General features: G+C 44.8%; 1 protein-coding gene across 2 annotated transcripts; it reads left to right on the top strand.

Moving 5' to 3' along the window:
- Positions 1 to 214: 214 nt before the first annotated feature.
- Positions 215 to 18,200, top strand: LOC118110993 (proline-rich transmembrane protein 3). Of its 2 annotated transcripts, none has more exons than XM_047340402.1 (4): positions 215 to 623; positions 9,174 to 10,034; positions 10,339 to 10,617; positions 13,570 to 18,200. In XM_047340402.1, exons 2-4 carry the CDS (start codon positions 9,245 to 9,247, stop codon positions 15,618 to 15,620), a joined length of 3,120 nt encoding a protein of 1,039 aa, XP_047196358.1. In that variant the 5' UTR covers positions 215 to 623; positions 9,174 to 9,244; the 3' UTR covers positions 15,621 to 18,200. The 2 variants fall into 2 exon arrangements, with proteins under 2 accessions (XP_047196358.1, XP_035015091.2); XM_035159200.2 differs by lacking the exon at positions 215 to 623 and adding an exon at positions 728 to 1,051.
- Positions 18,201 to 18,244: the final 44 nt, after the last annotated feature.

The following is an 18,244-nucleotide window of genomic DNA, read 5'->3' as shown; positions in this document are numbered from 1 at the left end:
AATGACATGAGCTGTCATTCCAATAAAAAATATGAATGTAAGAGATGATTAGTTGGATAAATGGAATTCAAAATGTTATGTATTTGGCTTTAGGCTGGACCGGATAAGATGTAGATCAACGATGATGATGATGATGACGTCAATGCCTGTGTCGTCACGTTTTCACAAAGCACTGTCCAAACAAGCCTCTGTAAAAGGTAGATGAAAACACACACACACAAACACACGCACACTGAAATACAATGAGGGGCCGAGCCTGAAACTGCGTGACACAGACCTCTGTTGCGTAACAGGCGTGCCGGGCGCTAGGTTAATAGGTAGGCAACCGTGTTCATCCGCTTGTGAGCACAAAAAAAAAGAGGGAGGGAGAGAGGGATGTGAGGAGAGATGGAGCGGTCGGTCGGAGGGGGCGTACGTCTCCTCACTGGCTCATGACTGGAGGGAGCTGGCAGCGGCACAAGGCTGCTGAGCGCAAACCCGCTCTGTGGATGTGTGTGAGAGCAGCGTTGTAACGTCCTGCGACCTGATACAACGACGGTGAACCACGGTTCGCTGTGGATATGTCGTAGCCCCGGTGTCCTGCCGCAGAGGACGCCATCGGAGGGAGCAGCACGGCCCTGCAGGTACGATCCGCTCGACACACATCGTGGACTTTGGAGAGCAGTTGTGGAGAAGCTGCGCTATGCGGCGACACTTGGCGCAGTGAGTCACGCGTAATAACGCAGCGCCTACGTGCGTCGCAGCTTCAGGTTTACGGGCTGTTTACGCATTACGGCCGCCACTAATTTACCTGTAATTGATTTCCGTGCTTTGTGTACGTTGTGACTGGGAATAACGCGTCACGAGGAGTGCAGGAGAAGCGTCAGTTTGGCCGATTAGGTATAGATAGGATGAACCAGAGACAATATGAGGATGGACGACATGACTGTTCCCTTGAAGTGAAGCCAAACTAGCGTCTTAATTGCCACCTAGTGGCCGGCTGCAGTACAGTTCACAAATCCAGCCTCCTCCATGTTGGTGAATGGGACATGGACCAAACTAAAAAGTCAAGGTACACATCAAATATAAATGTCTCAGATTGTTTGTGTCATTTTGGGTAATTCTTATTGCATTGATGTGTGTTAAATGGTGGATGTTTCCATTAAGTTTTGTTTTATTTATTATAGTTATTTGATGTTATACACAACATGGTGAAACGTCATGATTGACAGCTGAGACTTACTCATGATTATTCAAGCGCGTGTATAGGCGGGACCTAGATACCATGGCTCCACCTCCTTATCGCAGACTTTCCAAATGGAAAGATGGTGGCGTTCGTATCCGGGATATTTTGGCTTTATTTCTGAAGTTGAGACGTGTTGTCCATTTTTATAGTTAATGCAGTCTATGGGATGAACGTAGTAATGCTGTTTTTCTGCTTTATAATTAGTGAATTATGTCAGCCAGTCATGAAACATACTAAAAAAAGGGTTAAATAACACTATACAGTCACCTCCTAGCTAATGTTTGCTGATGTTACTAACTACTAGCTGTTTTGGATTAAGTTAAAACTATGAACCTGTTTGAGTCATAACTGTTTTCTCAGGATTAGGACTCACCTATTTTCTGTTGGTGGCTCTATTGTTAATTTTACTTCTTATTCAATCCTTAGAGACACCACCAGCTTTGAAATAATCATTTTATTGCCAAAACCCAATCAGCTTCATCATCCAGACTTGACCACCAGCTTCTTTGGTTGAAATTGTTCACCTGTCCACAAAGTGTAAATAACTGTCTGCACTTAGGTGTTGAAACGGCAACAAGTGGAGTAGTATTTCAACGTTTGGCAACCGCTTGCACGTGTGCAACATGTTGTATCTGCGTGTTTACAGAACATTTACGAGGGCTGTCCAACCTCGGCGTGTAGGAGAAGGGCTGTGGCACTTCAGAGGATCTGGCTGCACCTGTTCCTCATCAGGATCTGAACGCATCCAGCGGAGGGAGGGAGGGTAAAAGTGGGGGAAACCACTCTTACTGGGATCAGGCAGACAGAGCTGCTCCAAAGTGCTACTGGATGTAATGCAGAGCCCAGCACGACGAGTGGAAATCAAAAGAAAAACATCTCACACCAATCTGTGATGAGAGAAAAAGGCTCCATCTGCTGAAAAAACTCAGAAAAGATTTAGGTGACAGTGTTTTTGTAGAGAAGTGGGGGTTTGAAAGAGTTAAAGGCTGTTGCAGGACTGAAGATGAACCTTGACTTCATGCCTCAGTATTGAGTAGTCTACAAATGTCTTACTTTAATGGCTTACCTTGTAAAATAACAGTTATCATTCACTCATACACTTTTAAACTGTCAGGATAGTTAAACCATACCTTCCAGTTAATAGCCGACATGTCATACTCCTCAGCACAGACAGTGCTGGACTGTCAGAGTAGAGGAACGTAAAGAATAACTCAAGATATTGATGGAGCACAAACCCACTAACCAATGGACACATCTGTTCCCCCGCTCTTTCATGGCTCTGGATCTTTTTTTGATCCAGTCGGCGGAACTCATTTAATTTTTAATAAAGTTGTAAATGAGCACCAAGGATGTCCATGCACATGATAACACTTGTGTGTATTTATGAACACAAATGTTCATAAATACACAATTTGCTTGCAAATTGAATGATTGCCACACAACACACCACTTAACACAGCAGATTTTATTGAATGCAGCTGTGAGAGAGTTGGGTTGAAGTGGAGCTATGGTTGACTCCCTGCAGCAGGCACACACTTTATGACTTGTGATGCCTGTAATCACTTTTCCTGCAAGTGTTTTGTGGCTGGACATGGTTCAGCAGCTGTCTTAATCAGTCCCCAGACTTGCTATCTCTCGGTTTGTAATTCTGGGAATGTGTGCGTGGTAATTCGAACATCTGAGTACCCTCTTTGTCATAATAATTCACAGAATATTTGTAGACGGTGTCAGCTCTCTGGTGAGCTTTCTCTCCGTGGCCACTGATCACATGACAATCGTCGTAGCATGTGTTTTTATGCAGGGGGCTGCGACTGTCTAGGTGTGTGTGTGTGTGTGTGTGTGTTGGAGTGACAGTTAAAGCGCCTCAGCCTTTAAAGGCTGACCTCCTTCAGCTTTTGATCTGTGGCTCGCATGAAGGCGGAACATCAGTCAAAGATGTTGTGGGGCTCAGCACTTTTAAACTGGACATCCGCTTCAACTGGGGATCAAAAGCATCCACGATTGGTTCTGGAGCCTCCCCTCTCCATATAGCATGACCTCGCTGTGTGGTCGGCGTCCCCCCCGCCCCAGGGCAGTGGAGCACCACGAGAGGCATCTTTACCAGGCTTTGGTTTCACTTAAGAGCTAAATGGACAGTTTTAGTTTGGTCTAGAGGTCTGGAAGTTAGCAGAAAACTTTCTGGAAGAGTTTGTCTATGTCTTAATGTATATTAACTGAATATAAACCGATTAAAGGTTTAGTATGTAGAATTTAGTGACATCTAGTGGTGAAGTTGCATGTTGCAGCTAAATACCCCTCACTTCACGCTCCCCTTCCAAACACGAAAGTGAACCTGTGGTCGCCTTCAGTTGCCATAAAAACTCAAAAGGTGTTTAGTTAGTCCAGTTTGGACGACTGTAAAAAACATGGCGGCCTCCCAAGACAACCTTTAAGTGTCTATTTTAAATGAATTAATGTAGTAGCCGTATATTTTCAAAATGAGCAAGAAAATAATGGAAGAGCTGTTTGCTATCCATATGTTATTTCAAGGTGTGGAATTTTTCAACGGTCAAACCAGCAACCTCCCCCCACCACTCGCATACCAACATAACCACATATGGTCCCCCGCCTATTTCTCCCCTCTGCCCCATTTCTCTCCCTATGTCTCACATACACACAAATTAACAAACATACACTGCCTCACAGTCACACCTCTCCCCTCACAGAGTGCAATACAAACAAGTCATACATCAGTATGGCAAAAGCTGATGGACAAGCAGTAATACATAACTGCTCTTTTGGTCTGAGTCACTGTTGCTTTGCAGAAGTCCACCAGCTCTGTGCTGGTTTATTCCAGTCGCTTTCTGCTTTTCCTTCTCTCTCCATCTTTACTGTTCCTCTGTCTTTGCTTTCTTGCTGTCCCAGCAGAAACACTGTGCCTGTACCACTCTCACCTTGTAATCAGATTCCTACCATCAGTTTCCTTCTCTTGTTTTTTTGGGAAGCTTTGATTCTTATCATTGCCCCTGGTCTCTCTCTTCTGTTCATCCCCGTCTTCCTTTAGCCAGCTGTCCCTCTCAGCTGACTGACCGTCTCTCTGCTCACGACTTTGTTTGTGTTCCACCGTGAGCCTCCTTGACACTGGATACTGTAAAGTCATCTCAGGTATTGGGCACTCACTCAAAGACATGACCTTGTAATCTCATTCCCAGACACGCGCAGCCTCAGCATGTGTGCATTCACACATATTCTGAGGAAGACGACGGCTGGGTATGAATTTTTAACCGTGCTAGTGATGCGGCACCAAGGGTGAGGATCGGATGATCAGTCAGTCCGACCACTTTGCTCCCGACTCAAATGTCTCAACAACGACTGGATGGATTGCCATCACATTTTGTACAGACAGTGTCTGTGATATTTCCTCTAAATCCTCCATAATGTTTCTATTTGCGGTTTTGAAATGTCAAAGGACTGTTGGATGGATTTTCATTAAATTTGGAGCCCACATTACACACCATGTGTAACACGCATATTAAGTGTTTGTATTTAATTCAACCTTTGTAAACTTTAAATCTGCAAAATAAATTCAAGTTTGTACATGTGTAGAAAACAATTAATTTGTAAATGTATTGTAAAGTTTTGTATTTATAAAATATAGTTAAAAAAATATAATGGGATCTTCCCTGATGTATACCGCATCCTTCCATCCTTCCATTGGTGGTAATTCATCCAGTAATGTTTGTGTAATGCTGCTAATTAAGAGACAACAAACATGCAAATGAAAATATAACAACCTTGGCGGAGGTTATTAGAGTAAAATAAAAGACATATCCGACTAGACATTCAGTCCTGTCTTTCAGTACTTGACAGTTCTAAGTCTGTTCTTAGAAACATTTCGGACATTTCAGAGTTCAGGCTCAATACCCAGGGTAGATTTGACCAGTCTTTGTTGAAAAGACACAGATTCTTCTGTTCCCAAATGGACTTAGGACGGTCCCTGGAAACATTCAGTGAAATTAATGGAATTTTTGCACTGCCACAGTGTGTGTGCGTGTGCGTGTGTGTGAGAGAGAGAGTCCTCCAAACCCCACCTCTCTCTTCGCCCCACCCTATTTGCCTCTCTCCTTATGTAAAGTGGCATTAACTCGCCATATTAATACATTAGCATAGACATAGCATCACTACCTCGACGATTAACTGATTAGTAGCAGCTGCTGTTGCTCTGACTCACATGATGATATAACCAGCAGGTCTATACTGTGGGCGAGGAGTTTATAGTAATCTTCAGATTGTTGCCCACTGCTGTAACATTGGATTTTATCCATGGGCCTTTCCTGCCCTGGATAAAGAGCGTATTGTGCGTAAGAGAGTGACGACATTCGCACAACATGCAAACCACGGATACAAATTAAATCCAGAGTGATGTGTGCCTCGGCCCCGAGGGGCTAAATGTGATAAAAATACACTTGCTGCCTTCTCCTCCCCTGGACAGTCACAGAGGGACGTGCTGTCTTACTTGTGTGTGTGTGTCTGTGTGTGTGTGTTTCACTCACTGTTGAAAGGATGTTGAATACAAGCATCTGCTGTGGTTGGCTAAGAGCATGTAGGTCTCCATTCAATCCAAACACATAACCAGCTGATTACACCGATCTCGTCTTTGTAGTGTTTGGTTAGAAATGAAATCCGACAAGTCTGTTCCCAGTTTGAAATTCAGACTGTTAAAGAGGAGCTGCCAGTCTGCTTCATTTACTCTCACATTTATTTCTTCAGTGGAAATTTGTGGTAAAATTGTCAAAATCCAGTCAAGAAAAACCTTTTGTGAAACCGCTGCTGTGTGTGTGGCTCTGCGTTTGTACATTTGACCCGTTTACGTAGATGAGATTAGCGCTGACAGCGTTTTAAATACAGCAGCAGTGTTTTTGCTTCTCACTAGAGTTTATGCTTTAAAATGCCTTTTGAGACTCATTAATCACCACCACCTATGGTGTCATGCACGTATAAGGCTGACTCACGCTGGATTGCTTCGAATCAAGATAGTGGTATGTTTACTAAAATCCATTTCTCAATAGTCAGGGTGTTTATCTCCAGCTGCCAGCGACTCCATAGCTGCCAGTTAACATCAGAGCAAAGGTGAAGCAGGCTCAGTTTCCCCGCATGCCTTCCCTGCACAGATTTCTCTGCTTGGACCATAACAAACTTGTTCATCCTGAAACCTGCTGTAATTTCCTCGTGACTCTTCCTCGCACATATTCTGTGTGTCTGAGTAGAGATGTTTCAATACAATTCCCTACCTCTACCAATACCGATTCCGACCCCTGGACTTTGCCTACAACCTATATAACGTATTTTATGCTGCTAACACTGAAGGGTAGTGATGATGGCTCTCATTGTCGTGTAGCCTGGCTCAGGTTAAACCCTTTGAAAAACAGATACATACAGAGAATCAATGCCATAGTTTGAGAGTATTAACTGAAAAAGAACACATATAAATAAAACTAGGAATAGTATTTCCTTCAAATATCTGTGAAAGTGCTAATGTCGCACCACCCCTCAGTACTGAAGTCTTGAAGTACACATCGCCGTTTTGCTTGTGGGACTTTCCAGCGTGAAATATTGCCAAATCACAAATACACTTTAACGACGTGGTTTCTGATCAGTTCATACTCGACGATGCCCAACCCGGTATTTTCAGCAGTGCTGGTGGCATTTCCAATTTTAGTATTAGTATCGGAACATTTCTGCTTCTTCGTTTCTGACAGTTTCTGTCAACTCGCCTTCCCCCCCGCCCCCGTCCACATGTTCTAAATTTACAGCCTTCGCCGCTTCTCTCCGTCTTAATTTTGTCACAGATCCCTTCAATTCCTGCCCCCTCCCTTCTCCATATCCTCCACTGTCAGATTCACTACCATCACCGCTTCTCCTCCATCTTCTCCGACCTTCCATCCCAGCTGCCTGCCCCCCCCTCCTCCTTCCGCCCCGTCCTCCCAGCGAACCTCTTTTCTTATCTCCACATTCTTACATCTACCTCCTGTGTTTGTACTTATCTCTCTTATCTGCAGGGCTTTCTTTCAACCTTCATCCAGGAGCATGCTGCAGCACTGTGGTGAAATAATTCCAGCTAAATGGGGGGCATGAGTAAAAGAAAGACGGGAGGAAAAACTGGGATTTGTCAGAGATTGGATTGGCTAACAGCCGACTACACTGAGAGCAGAGGAGGTGGTTAAGACGGGAAGGAAAATAAACATTGAGGCTGCTGTGAGTGGGTGGGGATTGAGATATACTACCATTTATATTACTGTACTTATGGACAGCTTTTCTCTACAGCTGCTCCGCTAACACTCAGCAAACAGGGAAACAAAACATGAGTTAAGGTGACAAGTTCTAGCAGAGACTCTACTTGCTGTGCACGGGTCTGAATCTTCTCACATACCTACAGTATGCTCAGGAACTTCCTGCTTGGTGACTGACCCCTTGTGCACACACATACCCTTAAACACGTTTTCCATATACTCACTGCATCGCTCGTGCACGTGCACACCAAAGGTGGTGCACAGCTGCAGTAATTTTTCAGAGAACTAGACACCAGGGCTGTGAATGAGGCCTCGGTGAGTCATCTGCAGCAGAATGGACTCTCCCATAGGCGCTGATTTGTCTTTTTCTGTGCTTTCCCTCCTGATGTTTCAGGTTGAAGTTTCGATATGATTCTGACTCTGCCCCCCGAGGTTATCTCCCACTGTGAGTCATAGGTTGACGCAAGTTTGAACAAGGGAGGGTTTTACGTAAGTCTTGGGCTGAAATAGTAACAGAAAAAGGGGTGTTTTTTGATAAGCGGTCCATGTTGGGATGCGGCCGGCAGCTGTTTAGGTTGATGACTCGTAGGATTGTGTAATCCTCAGGAGCTTGGGGGGTTTCTGTGTGGCACCGGGCTCCCTGAGCTTCACCACACTCCTGATGCTCCTGGCATCCGTGACGCAAACATAACTATCAGAAAAAGCAGTGGAGTGGAGAAAGAAAAAGAAACTGATATTCATCCAAAGAACATTTTATGGCAGGGAATAGATGGTGTGGAAAAAAACTGAATTTGTCCATCTGCTACTGAATGAAACCATCTGTGACTCCTGTTGGTTTTGACAGTGCTTGTTATGTAACTTTAGAAGTTAAACTCTTGCCTTTGTGTTTGTCTGTGTGACATTTATTCTGAAACCTTATACCTGGCCACACCCTGTGTGTCTGCTGGTGTCATGCTGCTGAATCCACACTCTCTGAATCAGAACAGCAAAGCCGCAGTATTAAAGCTATAACATGTAACTTTTCCTTATTAAAGCTAGGGTTGGTAATCCTGGAATAGCATGAGCAGGCTACAGTTTGACAATATACAACTGATACGTCCCAACCACTCCCATCGGCCCTCTCGTTAAAGCTACGCCCCAAAACACAAAAACTTCCCAGTTTCATTTTGATCGTCTTTTAATTGCATCATCTCAGTTTTTCCCGTGGCTCTGCAAATGACATATGACGAAGGAATAACACACTGCTAGCCAGTTGGCTGTTTTTTACTTTCACTGTTTCTAGTGGTCACTTGTTATGGATCACGATTATTTTTGACTGTGTAACGTGAACAAAACTTTAATACATTACCCCGTCAGTGAAGATAACTTGAGCCTGAGTAGGGCAGGTAGATTTTCATCAGTAAAGGTGGTTTTAAATTATTTTTGATTGAGAGACCTTCAGCAGTTGAAGTTAAATATTGTACATTTAACTGCATCACATGTTCACACAATTCACCACATTAACCTTTATCAAACTATGACCATTGCTCCTGCATAGAGACAAATTCTGAATTTAACTCAAGCTTTTATCCATTAAGGTGTTTAACTGTATTCTGTCCCTCTTTGATATCATAATGTGTTCTTGTTTCTTGTTTTATATTCCATGAAACTAACACAGTGCCTGTTTTCTCTGCCACCAGCTGAAGGATGGTGTGACCGATACAGAGACAGACTGAGGGACCAGTCACTGCTCGCCACTCAGAGGCAGACCATGGCTCCCATGTCCCTCCTCTTCCTGGGCTTCTTCCTCTCCTTCCTCCATTCTTCACATACCCAGACCATCATCGGCTCTTCCTCCTCATTTCCTCCTCTCGACCTGCCAATTAATTCTCCACCTCCACCAACCAAGCAAACTGTTAGATTCTGGCCCTCTTTACCTCCCAGAGGGCGCAGTGATGTGCCCATCAGAGCGACAGTCCGGGATAGGCTGACAAGTACGAATGCAGTGCAACAGGGGCAGAGAGTGGCCCGTCCCACTGTGCAGTCCATTCCTTCTTTTATATCCGGTCTCTCTGCAAAGAACCTCAGCATCGGGCCAATTTTAACCCAACCGACTGCCTCCAGGCCCAGGACTGACATGGCCGGTTTAACACTCAGCAGGGCCTTTGCTAAGGGGGACACTTCTACAAAAGGCTTGACTCCACCTCTGCCCACTGCTGTCGCTGAGCCTGCAGGTAACAAGGCAGGTAATGCAGAGTCAGACGATGATGATCCACAGGGGTTAGGATCAGGTAGTTCTCCGACAACGATGCTTGTGAAGGAGGAAACACCTGTTCCAACGGCTGGCGATGAAATGTCGCAGCATCGGCCTCAGGCACAGACGGTGATATCTAAAACCTCTGCCAAAAAGACACCACCACCTGAGAGTCAGTCTGTGAAGCCTCCGGTGTTTGTGCTCACAACAGCCAGTAAAACCACAACATCACCACAGACACCAGAGACGAGAGCAACACTGTCCCCTGTGGTGACGAAAGCAACACTTCAGACTGTAGTATTAACAGGTGAGAAATCAAATGTCTTTTTTCTAATTTCATAAATCTCTGTTTGTCTGTATGTGAAACGCATTTCTCAAGAAACCGTTCATCTCATCAGCTTCTCACCTGTGTATTCTTAAGGTTCAAAGAAAGTGCGGTGTTGAATTTGGTGCAATTTGGATATGCGATAAATTCAATAAGCTCATTCCAAACAGGCAGGTTTAGAAAGGCCACTGCATTAGTTAGAATAATCACTTCATGATAGTAAAGTGCTGTTTGGGTCAAAGTATTTACACCGTGTAATAAATATGCCTTCTTCTCCATATTTTAGGAGACCTGACAGCGAACACACTTCCTCCGCAGCAGGACTCTGTGATGACCACCACCGCTGGGTCTCCTGAAGATCAGCCACAGGCTTCAGAGCTGCCAGTCACTGCCCAAAGCCAGAATAGTTTGCCTTCAAACACCACAACACCACAAGTGACGACCACATCTGCAGCTACTGTGCTTACTACAACACTGGCAGCTGTGAGAGCGTCCTCGAAAGCATCAAATCCAACCAACATAACGACGCAACAGGGAGGGAATACAGCTAGCACAACAAGGACAGGTACGAGACAAAGGTGCTGTGTTTTATAGATGAGTAGATGACAAGTTTATTCGTCCTGATAATTTAAAATGTAATTATTTGTGCAGCTGGGACTTTGTACTGGAAGAATCTGAAAAAAAAAAGCCTCAAAAGAAGGGGAAAAATCGGAGACACTTTTCCGTGGAAAGTGGGGTGGTAGTTGTGTGGAGCAGACACAGCGAGGGGAGAAAAGTACGAGCGGGAGGAAAGAGGGAGGGGGTGGATTCGCAGCCGAGCAAAGAGATAGACGAGTGGGGTCTGAAAAAGAGCGTGTAGGGAAATACAGATGGGAGAGAGCAGACAGGATGGGTGAGAGTGTGGCAGAGGAAAAGGTACGGGCGAGTGGGGTAGGTAATGAAAACCAGATGCGCTGAGGAAAGCCATGAAGGGAGTGGAGGAAAAGTAGATGGAAAAGGAAAAGCATGACACATGGGACACATGAGCCAGTCTCTTAGATACCATGAGCACAACATCATAACTACTTTTAAACACTCAGGCTCTTCGGCCCCACGAGCACATATAAAGACTTTAAATGGGCCTTTAGCAGCTCATTGAAAGAAATAACATCCTGTATCCAAGAGTAACAGTTTGTACAGTATGTACATATCTGCTCACGTTTGTATCTGGGCCATAAACCTGATTGTAGTTCCTATGAGATGGAGCAGGATATATTTATTTAATAGTTCATTGCAATGTGTGGACATACAGTATAAAGCAGTGAAAAAAAACTCAAAGGGTGTGGGTACGTTTAAGTGTATCCAGCTGTGAAATGTGATCAGCACATCTGGAATGTGTCTGGATTTTGCTCCTTTGAGGAAAAAAAGGAGTTTCAGGGAAGGAAGTGAAACATACCTTTTTATAAAAATAAAGAAATGTGTGTGTGATCTGTGTGCAGCGCTCGCCTATGTGAGTCTGAAAGTGAAATGAGTGTGTGGGTGGTGGTGGTGGTGGGTGTGTGTGTAATAGGAGGGACGGAGTGCCGGGACAGAGCCAGGAATTGAAACACATGTTGGAGTGAGTCATTAGTCAGCGTGTCTTCTACAGGGGGATGAACTCCTCAGTGCTTCCAGCGGCTGGTGGTTTGTGTGTTTTTTAGCAGCACTGATCATTTAGTTCCACCATCCATCAAGTTAAATGCGCGCGTAAAATAGAGATGTTCTGATGCAGATACCGGCACCGATACTGGGTCAGGCATCGGCGAGTGCATGAATCTAGGTACCGATCCAATGCGATGACTTGAAAGTACAGTTTTCTTTTCCCATAAATCACTTCTTCCTCTTCACTGCTCCAAAACAGCAGTTGCGCTGTACTGCCATTGGCAAGTGCTGTTTTTTGGAGGGATCTCTGGTAGTGTAGCGTTAGCCAGGGCAAGGCAAGCTAGAATGGCAGCGATTCAGTCCCAGAAGTAGATGGCGCTAGTGTTGCCAATTACAACACCAGCCCTCTCATAAAGCACTTGTAGGACCATCGCATGAAGGAGCAGGAGGAGTTCACCGAGGCGAAGAGAAAAACAAACGAAATACAGCAGCAAACTTTGGAAACTTTGATTTGTTTGTGACTGTCAAACTAAATCCTAGATGAACTCCCATATGACATTCACCCTCTGTTCTTTGTCAAAGGGTTTAACCTGAGCTAGGCCATACAACAATGATAGCAGTCATCCCTTCCATCCAGGGTTAGTAGTACACAGCTGTTAAAATACATTATACAAGTTGTAATTCTTTTAAATGTGCAGATATCATGTCACAAGTCCGAGTCAGCTCCTTGTGAATAATTCTAGATGCCTCGATAGGTTACAACTATTTCTTAATGCCCCATCACTCACTGAGCCATGTTTGTTTTCTTGTCATTCAATCCTTTTAGATTATTACATTTAGTGTTATTATTGTTCACTTAAAGTCAAAATTCCCATTTGTATGTCGTGGTCTTCTATGCTGTTATCTATGTAGCTGAGTAGCTGACAAAGCGCTAGTGATGAATGGCCCTATGATTGTAATGTTGTTGGGTGTCTCCAGGCTTTTGCGGGAGGTGCGGTGCCTTGAACAAACATAATGAGACGGTGCGAGACGGAGACACAATGTGCTGCGATGTTGTCAAAGAGTTGTCTCGTCTCATTAAGGGATTTATGCTTTGCAGAGAGATTTCCTGGTTCCGATGCATTGTGCCATTGTGCTGCAGTATGTAACGTTAATTACGTAGTCAAATCCAATTAAGTCACAATAACTGCGCAGATATGCAGAAGAGTTTCGCTCAGCAAAATGTCTGATGTAGTGATGTGTCCTTCATGATTCCTGTTTCAATTAGTATTTAATGAGTTAATGCTTATTTTTATTAAAATTTTTATTTAAACCTAATCATACCTTGGCTCAGACGTGTGTTAGCTGAGTTGTTGTGTCTTTGGCTCACATGTGCAGTTGTGTGTGGTTTGTGTAGTTCATAATACCGACCTCTATTGAGGAACATTGGCTTTGGTTTAGGTCTGTTATTTTTATATTAGGTCATGTGATTTAGTTATAGATCTTATGTATCTTTATGCATCTGTGTGTTTGTTTTAATCTGTGTCTAATGTTTATCTTGCTCATGCTTCGTGCAGCACATTTTGCTTCCACCTTGAATGAAATGTGCTACATGAATGAATCTTTGCTCGCTTACTGAAAAAGATTTTGAAAACAGGTGTTATTGAGTTCTTAGTAGTTTTATAGTTTGCTTGTCAGCACATGTGTTTTGTGTCTGTTTAGAATTACTTGTCAGATGGCTTAGTGTCAGATGGCTCTGGTTAATGACGTAGATGGGGAGCTACTCCCCTCTAGTGGCTTTGAATATAATTTCATGTACTTTTTTGAGTCAATCTTTCAGTTAAATTATATTCAGTAACATTTGATTTACGTAAATTTAAAAACCAACGAAACAAATCTCTGTTTCTTTTTTTTCTAGGAAAACCTTCCTTCCTCACCACCGGTGTAGTCCCAGTCACCCGGATAAGGTTTTTCCCCACCTACCAGAGTGGTATTGGTCAGAGGAACCGCTCCATTCTCCTGGGACATCCTCACCAAGCTCCCCACGCTACTTATAATCCAGTCCCCTCTCCCAGCGCCAGTCCCTCTAACGCCACATATCTGTACTGGGGTGACCTGAGCCGGACGCTGGCTTTCGCCTGGGAGCTTCATGTCTACGGCTCAGCAAGTCTCTTCCTCCTCCTGTTTGCTGGAGCTGCTCTCGGCCTCACCCTGTCCCCTGCCACAAACTGTCCACATCGGGGTGCTGTTGCACTCGCCAACGCTCTATTGTTTCTAGCCGGAGGCCTTAGGGCAGCTCTCTTTCTAATTGACCCCTATGGCACACGGAAGTTGCTCCCCCGCCCTGCAGTTATGGTGCTCTACAACTTGCCTCTACACCTGCTGGTGTGGACGCATGCTGCCCTGGCACTGTTGGCCATAAGGGTGGCAGGGGTGAGTGTGTTACCTTCAACTATGGAGCGTCCTCCTCTGGTGGCTGTGTTGGCTGTGTTGCAGTGCACCCTGCTGCTGGCAGCCGATCTGCTCTCCCCAGCCCTGTCCCCTGTGGTGCCCGTCACCCTGCAGATCCTGTCGCTGTGCTGGGGCCTGGCTCTCTGTCTGGGTTTTCTCTGCTACGTCTTTCCACGTATACGCTGCCCCCCGCTTCCCCAACCTGGAGTCCCTGAACAGGGCACGAGGAAGGCTTGGACAGGGAGCAGGAGGATAGGCGTGGTCCTGGGGAGAGTGCTGGCAGTGTGTGCAGTTGTGGGGGCATTGTGCTGTGGGCTGCATGTTTATGCCACCTTATGGCTCTATGGGCTTCTAGGGGACTGGACACACTTCAACTGGGGATGGTGGCTGGTTCACTTCTGGGCCCGGCTCTTGGAGCTCTCCTGGGGGTTCTCGCTCCTTCTCCTCGGTTCATGGCTGTTCTGGAGGCCCCAAAGTTACCAGGGAAGGGAGGAGGGTGGAGCAGATGGCAGAGCAGCTGGAGACGTGCCATCCCCTGGCCAATCTGTAGGGTCCACTCAAAGACATACCTGCTGGTCCAAGATAGTGCAGAGCCTGAAAGTGAAGCCGTGCAGAAAATCTGACAGCAATGGGGTAGGAGGAGGAGGGGTAGGGGGGGGAGGAGGAGGAGGACCAGGAGGACCAGGAGGACCAGGGGAGATGCCTAACAACTGGGCTGGTCAGGAACGTCCTGGAGCTGACATCAGTAAAAGTCTGATCAGGAACCAGAACCACGAGCAGGTCACTGCCCTGCCACGCTACGTCAAAGACAACAACAGGGGGCGCAACCATAGGGGCCACTCTGCAGAACGAGGCATATCTGATGGCTCCACAGGCTCCCTGCTGAGACTGCAGGCGCTGGGACGTCCTCCTCAGCGCTCAGTGAGTGGCAGCCTGGATCAGGATAAGGACACTTCCCTGTCTCTGTGTGACTTTGATTTACGCCCCCCCTCTCCCATCAACCTGACCCGCAGTATTGATGAGGCTCTGCACAGGGAGCACCTACTGGAAGGAATTAGCCTATTTTATCCTTTCAACCAAAACTCACAGTCTCCCTCCCCGGGCTCAGGGGGCAGCCAGGGACCCTGGCTCCGCAGGAACAGTGATCCTCAGATGCTCTCTGAGAGCAGCGAGGCCCCGACAGAGTCGTCCATGCCACTAGGTGGCAGCGTACTCAGCAGTGTACCCAGCAGGCAGGTGACTGCTCCCCCCACACCTTCCCATCAGGGTCACAGGTGGGCTGGGAACGGAGTGGGAAGTGTCCCCTCATCAGTGTCCTGCCCTGTGTCGCTTCGTCCCACCAGAATATCTACGGGGCATCTGGGGGAGGACGGAGTGGATGACACGCGGCCATTCATCACTCCGGACTCAGAGAGGGTGCGGGGAAGGGCTGGGAGGCCGGCGGGATCACGGAGTTACCTGGAGGTCAGTCGACATGACGACTCTGCCAGTGTGAGCAGTGAAATCATTGACTTATGAACCAAACTGTGGACATGAGGACCAATGACTGGACATCAGACACGGCCATTTAACAAAAGCTGTTCCTTTAACACATATTAGGAAAATCTGTTTACCTTGTTAAGGGTTCAACGACTGTGTTTGTGGAACTGAAATGTTAAATCTTTTACTCTGGGAGTAAAACTGAGAGCTAAAGCACAGATAAACAACAACTCTCCATCTCTCTCTCTAACTCGTTTTCTTTTCAAATGCCCACACACACACACACACACACACTCACACACTCACACACCCACACACACACACTCACACGCACACACTGGCATCACATTGACACAACTTCAATAACAATGGGACCATACACACATTTCATTGCTGAGAACAGCTGTTCAGCAGGTGTGTGTGAAATTTGTCATGGATATAGATTTAATTTGACCATCATGTAAGAAATCTATGTAATTGTTTCATATCATGAATCTGTCAACATGAACATATTTTTATTTACTTTCTGAGTTTCAATAAGTTTGAAATGTGGCTCCAATTTCTATATCGTCTCTGTGAAAACATGTCTGCATGTCAACAGTTGTGAATTTCATTGCTTTCATGAAGTTTATTCTCCTTCTTTCATGTTTCAGTTTGCTCTGTGATGTAAAGATGTGCCATACATGACCTCGGTTGGTTCTGTGCTATTTTTAATGGTTTTACAAACCCATTGTTTGGGTTGACTCTCTATAGCGTCTTACCAGTATCATAGTGACTCAGCTATGGATTACTACTTCTAAGCTCTTAACATGCTGCCGCTGTTGTTGTTGTCGTCGTCTATTTTGCCTTGTATGTCAATGTGAAGCTGGTTACATAAAGATGCAGGCGGTGAACAACAGTCAGAGACATGCAGACGCATGCTTATGCGTGAAACTGTTGCCCAGGCCTTTAGCTTTTGCTGAAATTGTCTGTTTTAAAATGACTTCCAAGCATTCACATGTGAGGTAAATGCATTTCATCGTGACTTTTTGCTGTTAAGACCAAGCTCCTGCAACTAATGTACAACTGAAGCCTCTGAATGCATTTTTACAGAATCTAACTTTAGAATAGGAATCCTAAACAGTTGCATTGAGTCGATTCACACGGTTTGATCTCTTATCTAATTAGATGCTTCACAGCTTTGCAGAGCTGCAGCCAGTGGTGTAGGAAGTATTCAAACAATTTACTGTTGTACAAGTACACATAAATAGACAAAAAAAGTGTACTCAAGTAAAAGTACCACAACAAAATTTCTCCTTGACTAAAAGTTAATAAGTACTTGTGTTTAAATATACTTAAAGTATTCAAAGTAAAAGTACTTGCAGTGTGCAATGTCTTCCCAATGCAACAGTCTACGACATCAGTAACTGTGCCTGTGTATCTTGATTTGATTCAAGAATACTAAATAAATCTACGTAAGTAAATGAAAAATGTATTTAAGTACATTAATGAAGTAAATGTACTTTGTTGCATTGCACCACTGGCTGCAGCACACACGACTGGCCTGGCATGAACCTGGGAACTGTTCTAGGTACTTATTGTCAGAGCACTTAACTGAACGCCTGAGCACTAAAGTATTTTACTACTCTAGAGGAAAATATCTTTCAACTGTACGATGTATAAGCAACGATGTAAATACAGTTATTTTTGATGTTCATGAATAAAGGTGTAATTGAAACAGTCAATAGTTGTAACTGTGAAAGACAATCTGAAGTAATGCTTTTGCAGAAAGTTGCGCTATTTTGACATCAGATTGAGGCCTGTTGAGGACATGCAGAGCCGTGACAGTCCATGCGTGACGTGCATGTCAAGGACTTTCTGGGCTGTGCTCAGGATTGTAATAATGATGCTGGTTTTGCAAAAAGAATATATCTGATGGCCATGGTCCGCAGGATTTTGATTTCTACTTTATTTTTTCTGTCATTAAATGACTTCAACGACATTTGTAAAGAAACAAACAAAACACACTAGTTTGTCTTTTATCCTGAAATTAAGCCGGTGGTTCCCTTTGTTCAGTTTTAAAGTTGCAAGGATTTATTGAAAACTTCTACGATTATTGAAAAACTGAGACTCTTCCAACTGAAATGCTACTTTGGATGCTCGTGTAAATATCTTATTATATTTTGACATTTTATCCCAAGTGGAGTTTGGAGTAAAACGTAACTCATGCCCCTGTTACCGCTGAGAGCCAATCCATGACTTGTTTTCCAGTTACCTCAGGGTGACATGCAGCTCCTCCCAGTGATGTGAGATATTTGACTTGTTTAGTATTTTGCAGTACAATGGCCTTGTGTTGTCAACATTCCAATGCACCTGTAAGATTTCAGTGCCCCAGTACTCACTATTACATCTTTTTCTTCATGACCAAGGTCGTACCTCCAGCGCCCCACAGTGTTCTCCCCTCTACGCAGCAGTACGTGCCATAGAAGATCCAAATCATTGTACCCTCTCCAGTCTGTAGCCGCAGTGCAGGAGTACAGTGTTAGTTTGATTAATTTCTTTCGCTCATTGAACTTTTGTTCTTGTATTTCTTGCTGCATTTTGTGTCTGGATCCAAAATAAAATTGAGGAACCTCAAAATCTCCTGGCTGTCATATTTTTCTGTTGTGTTTTGTCACAAAATG

This window comes from Hippoglossus stenolepis, chromosome 6 (assembly GCF_022539355.2).
Source record: "Hippoglossus stenolepis isolate QCI-W04-F060 chromosome 6, HSTE1.2, whole genome shotgun sequence".
In the NCBI taxonomy this organism is placed as follows: Eukaryota; Metazoa; Chordata; class Actinopteri; order Pleuronectiformes; family Pleuronectidae; genus Hippoglossus; species Hippoglossus stenolepis.
The sequence above is the reverse complement of the archived record's forward strand: the minus strand, read 5'-3'. Positions and strand labels throughout refer to the sequence as shown.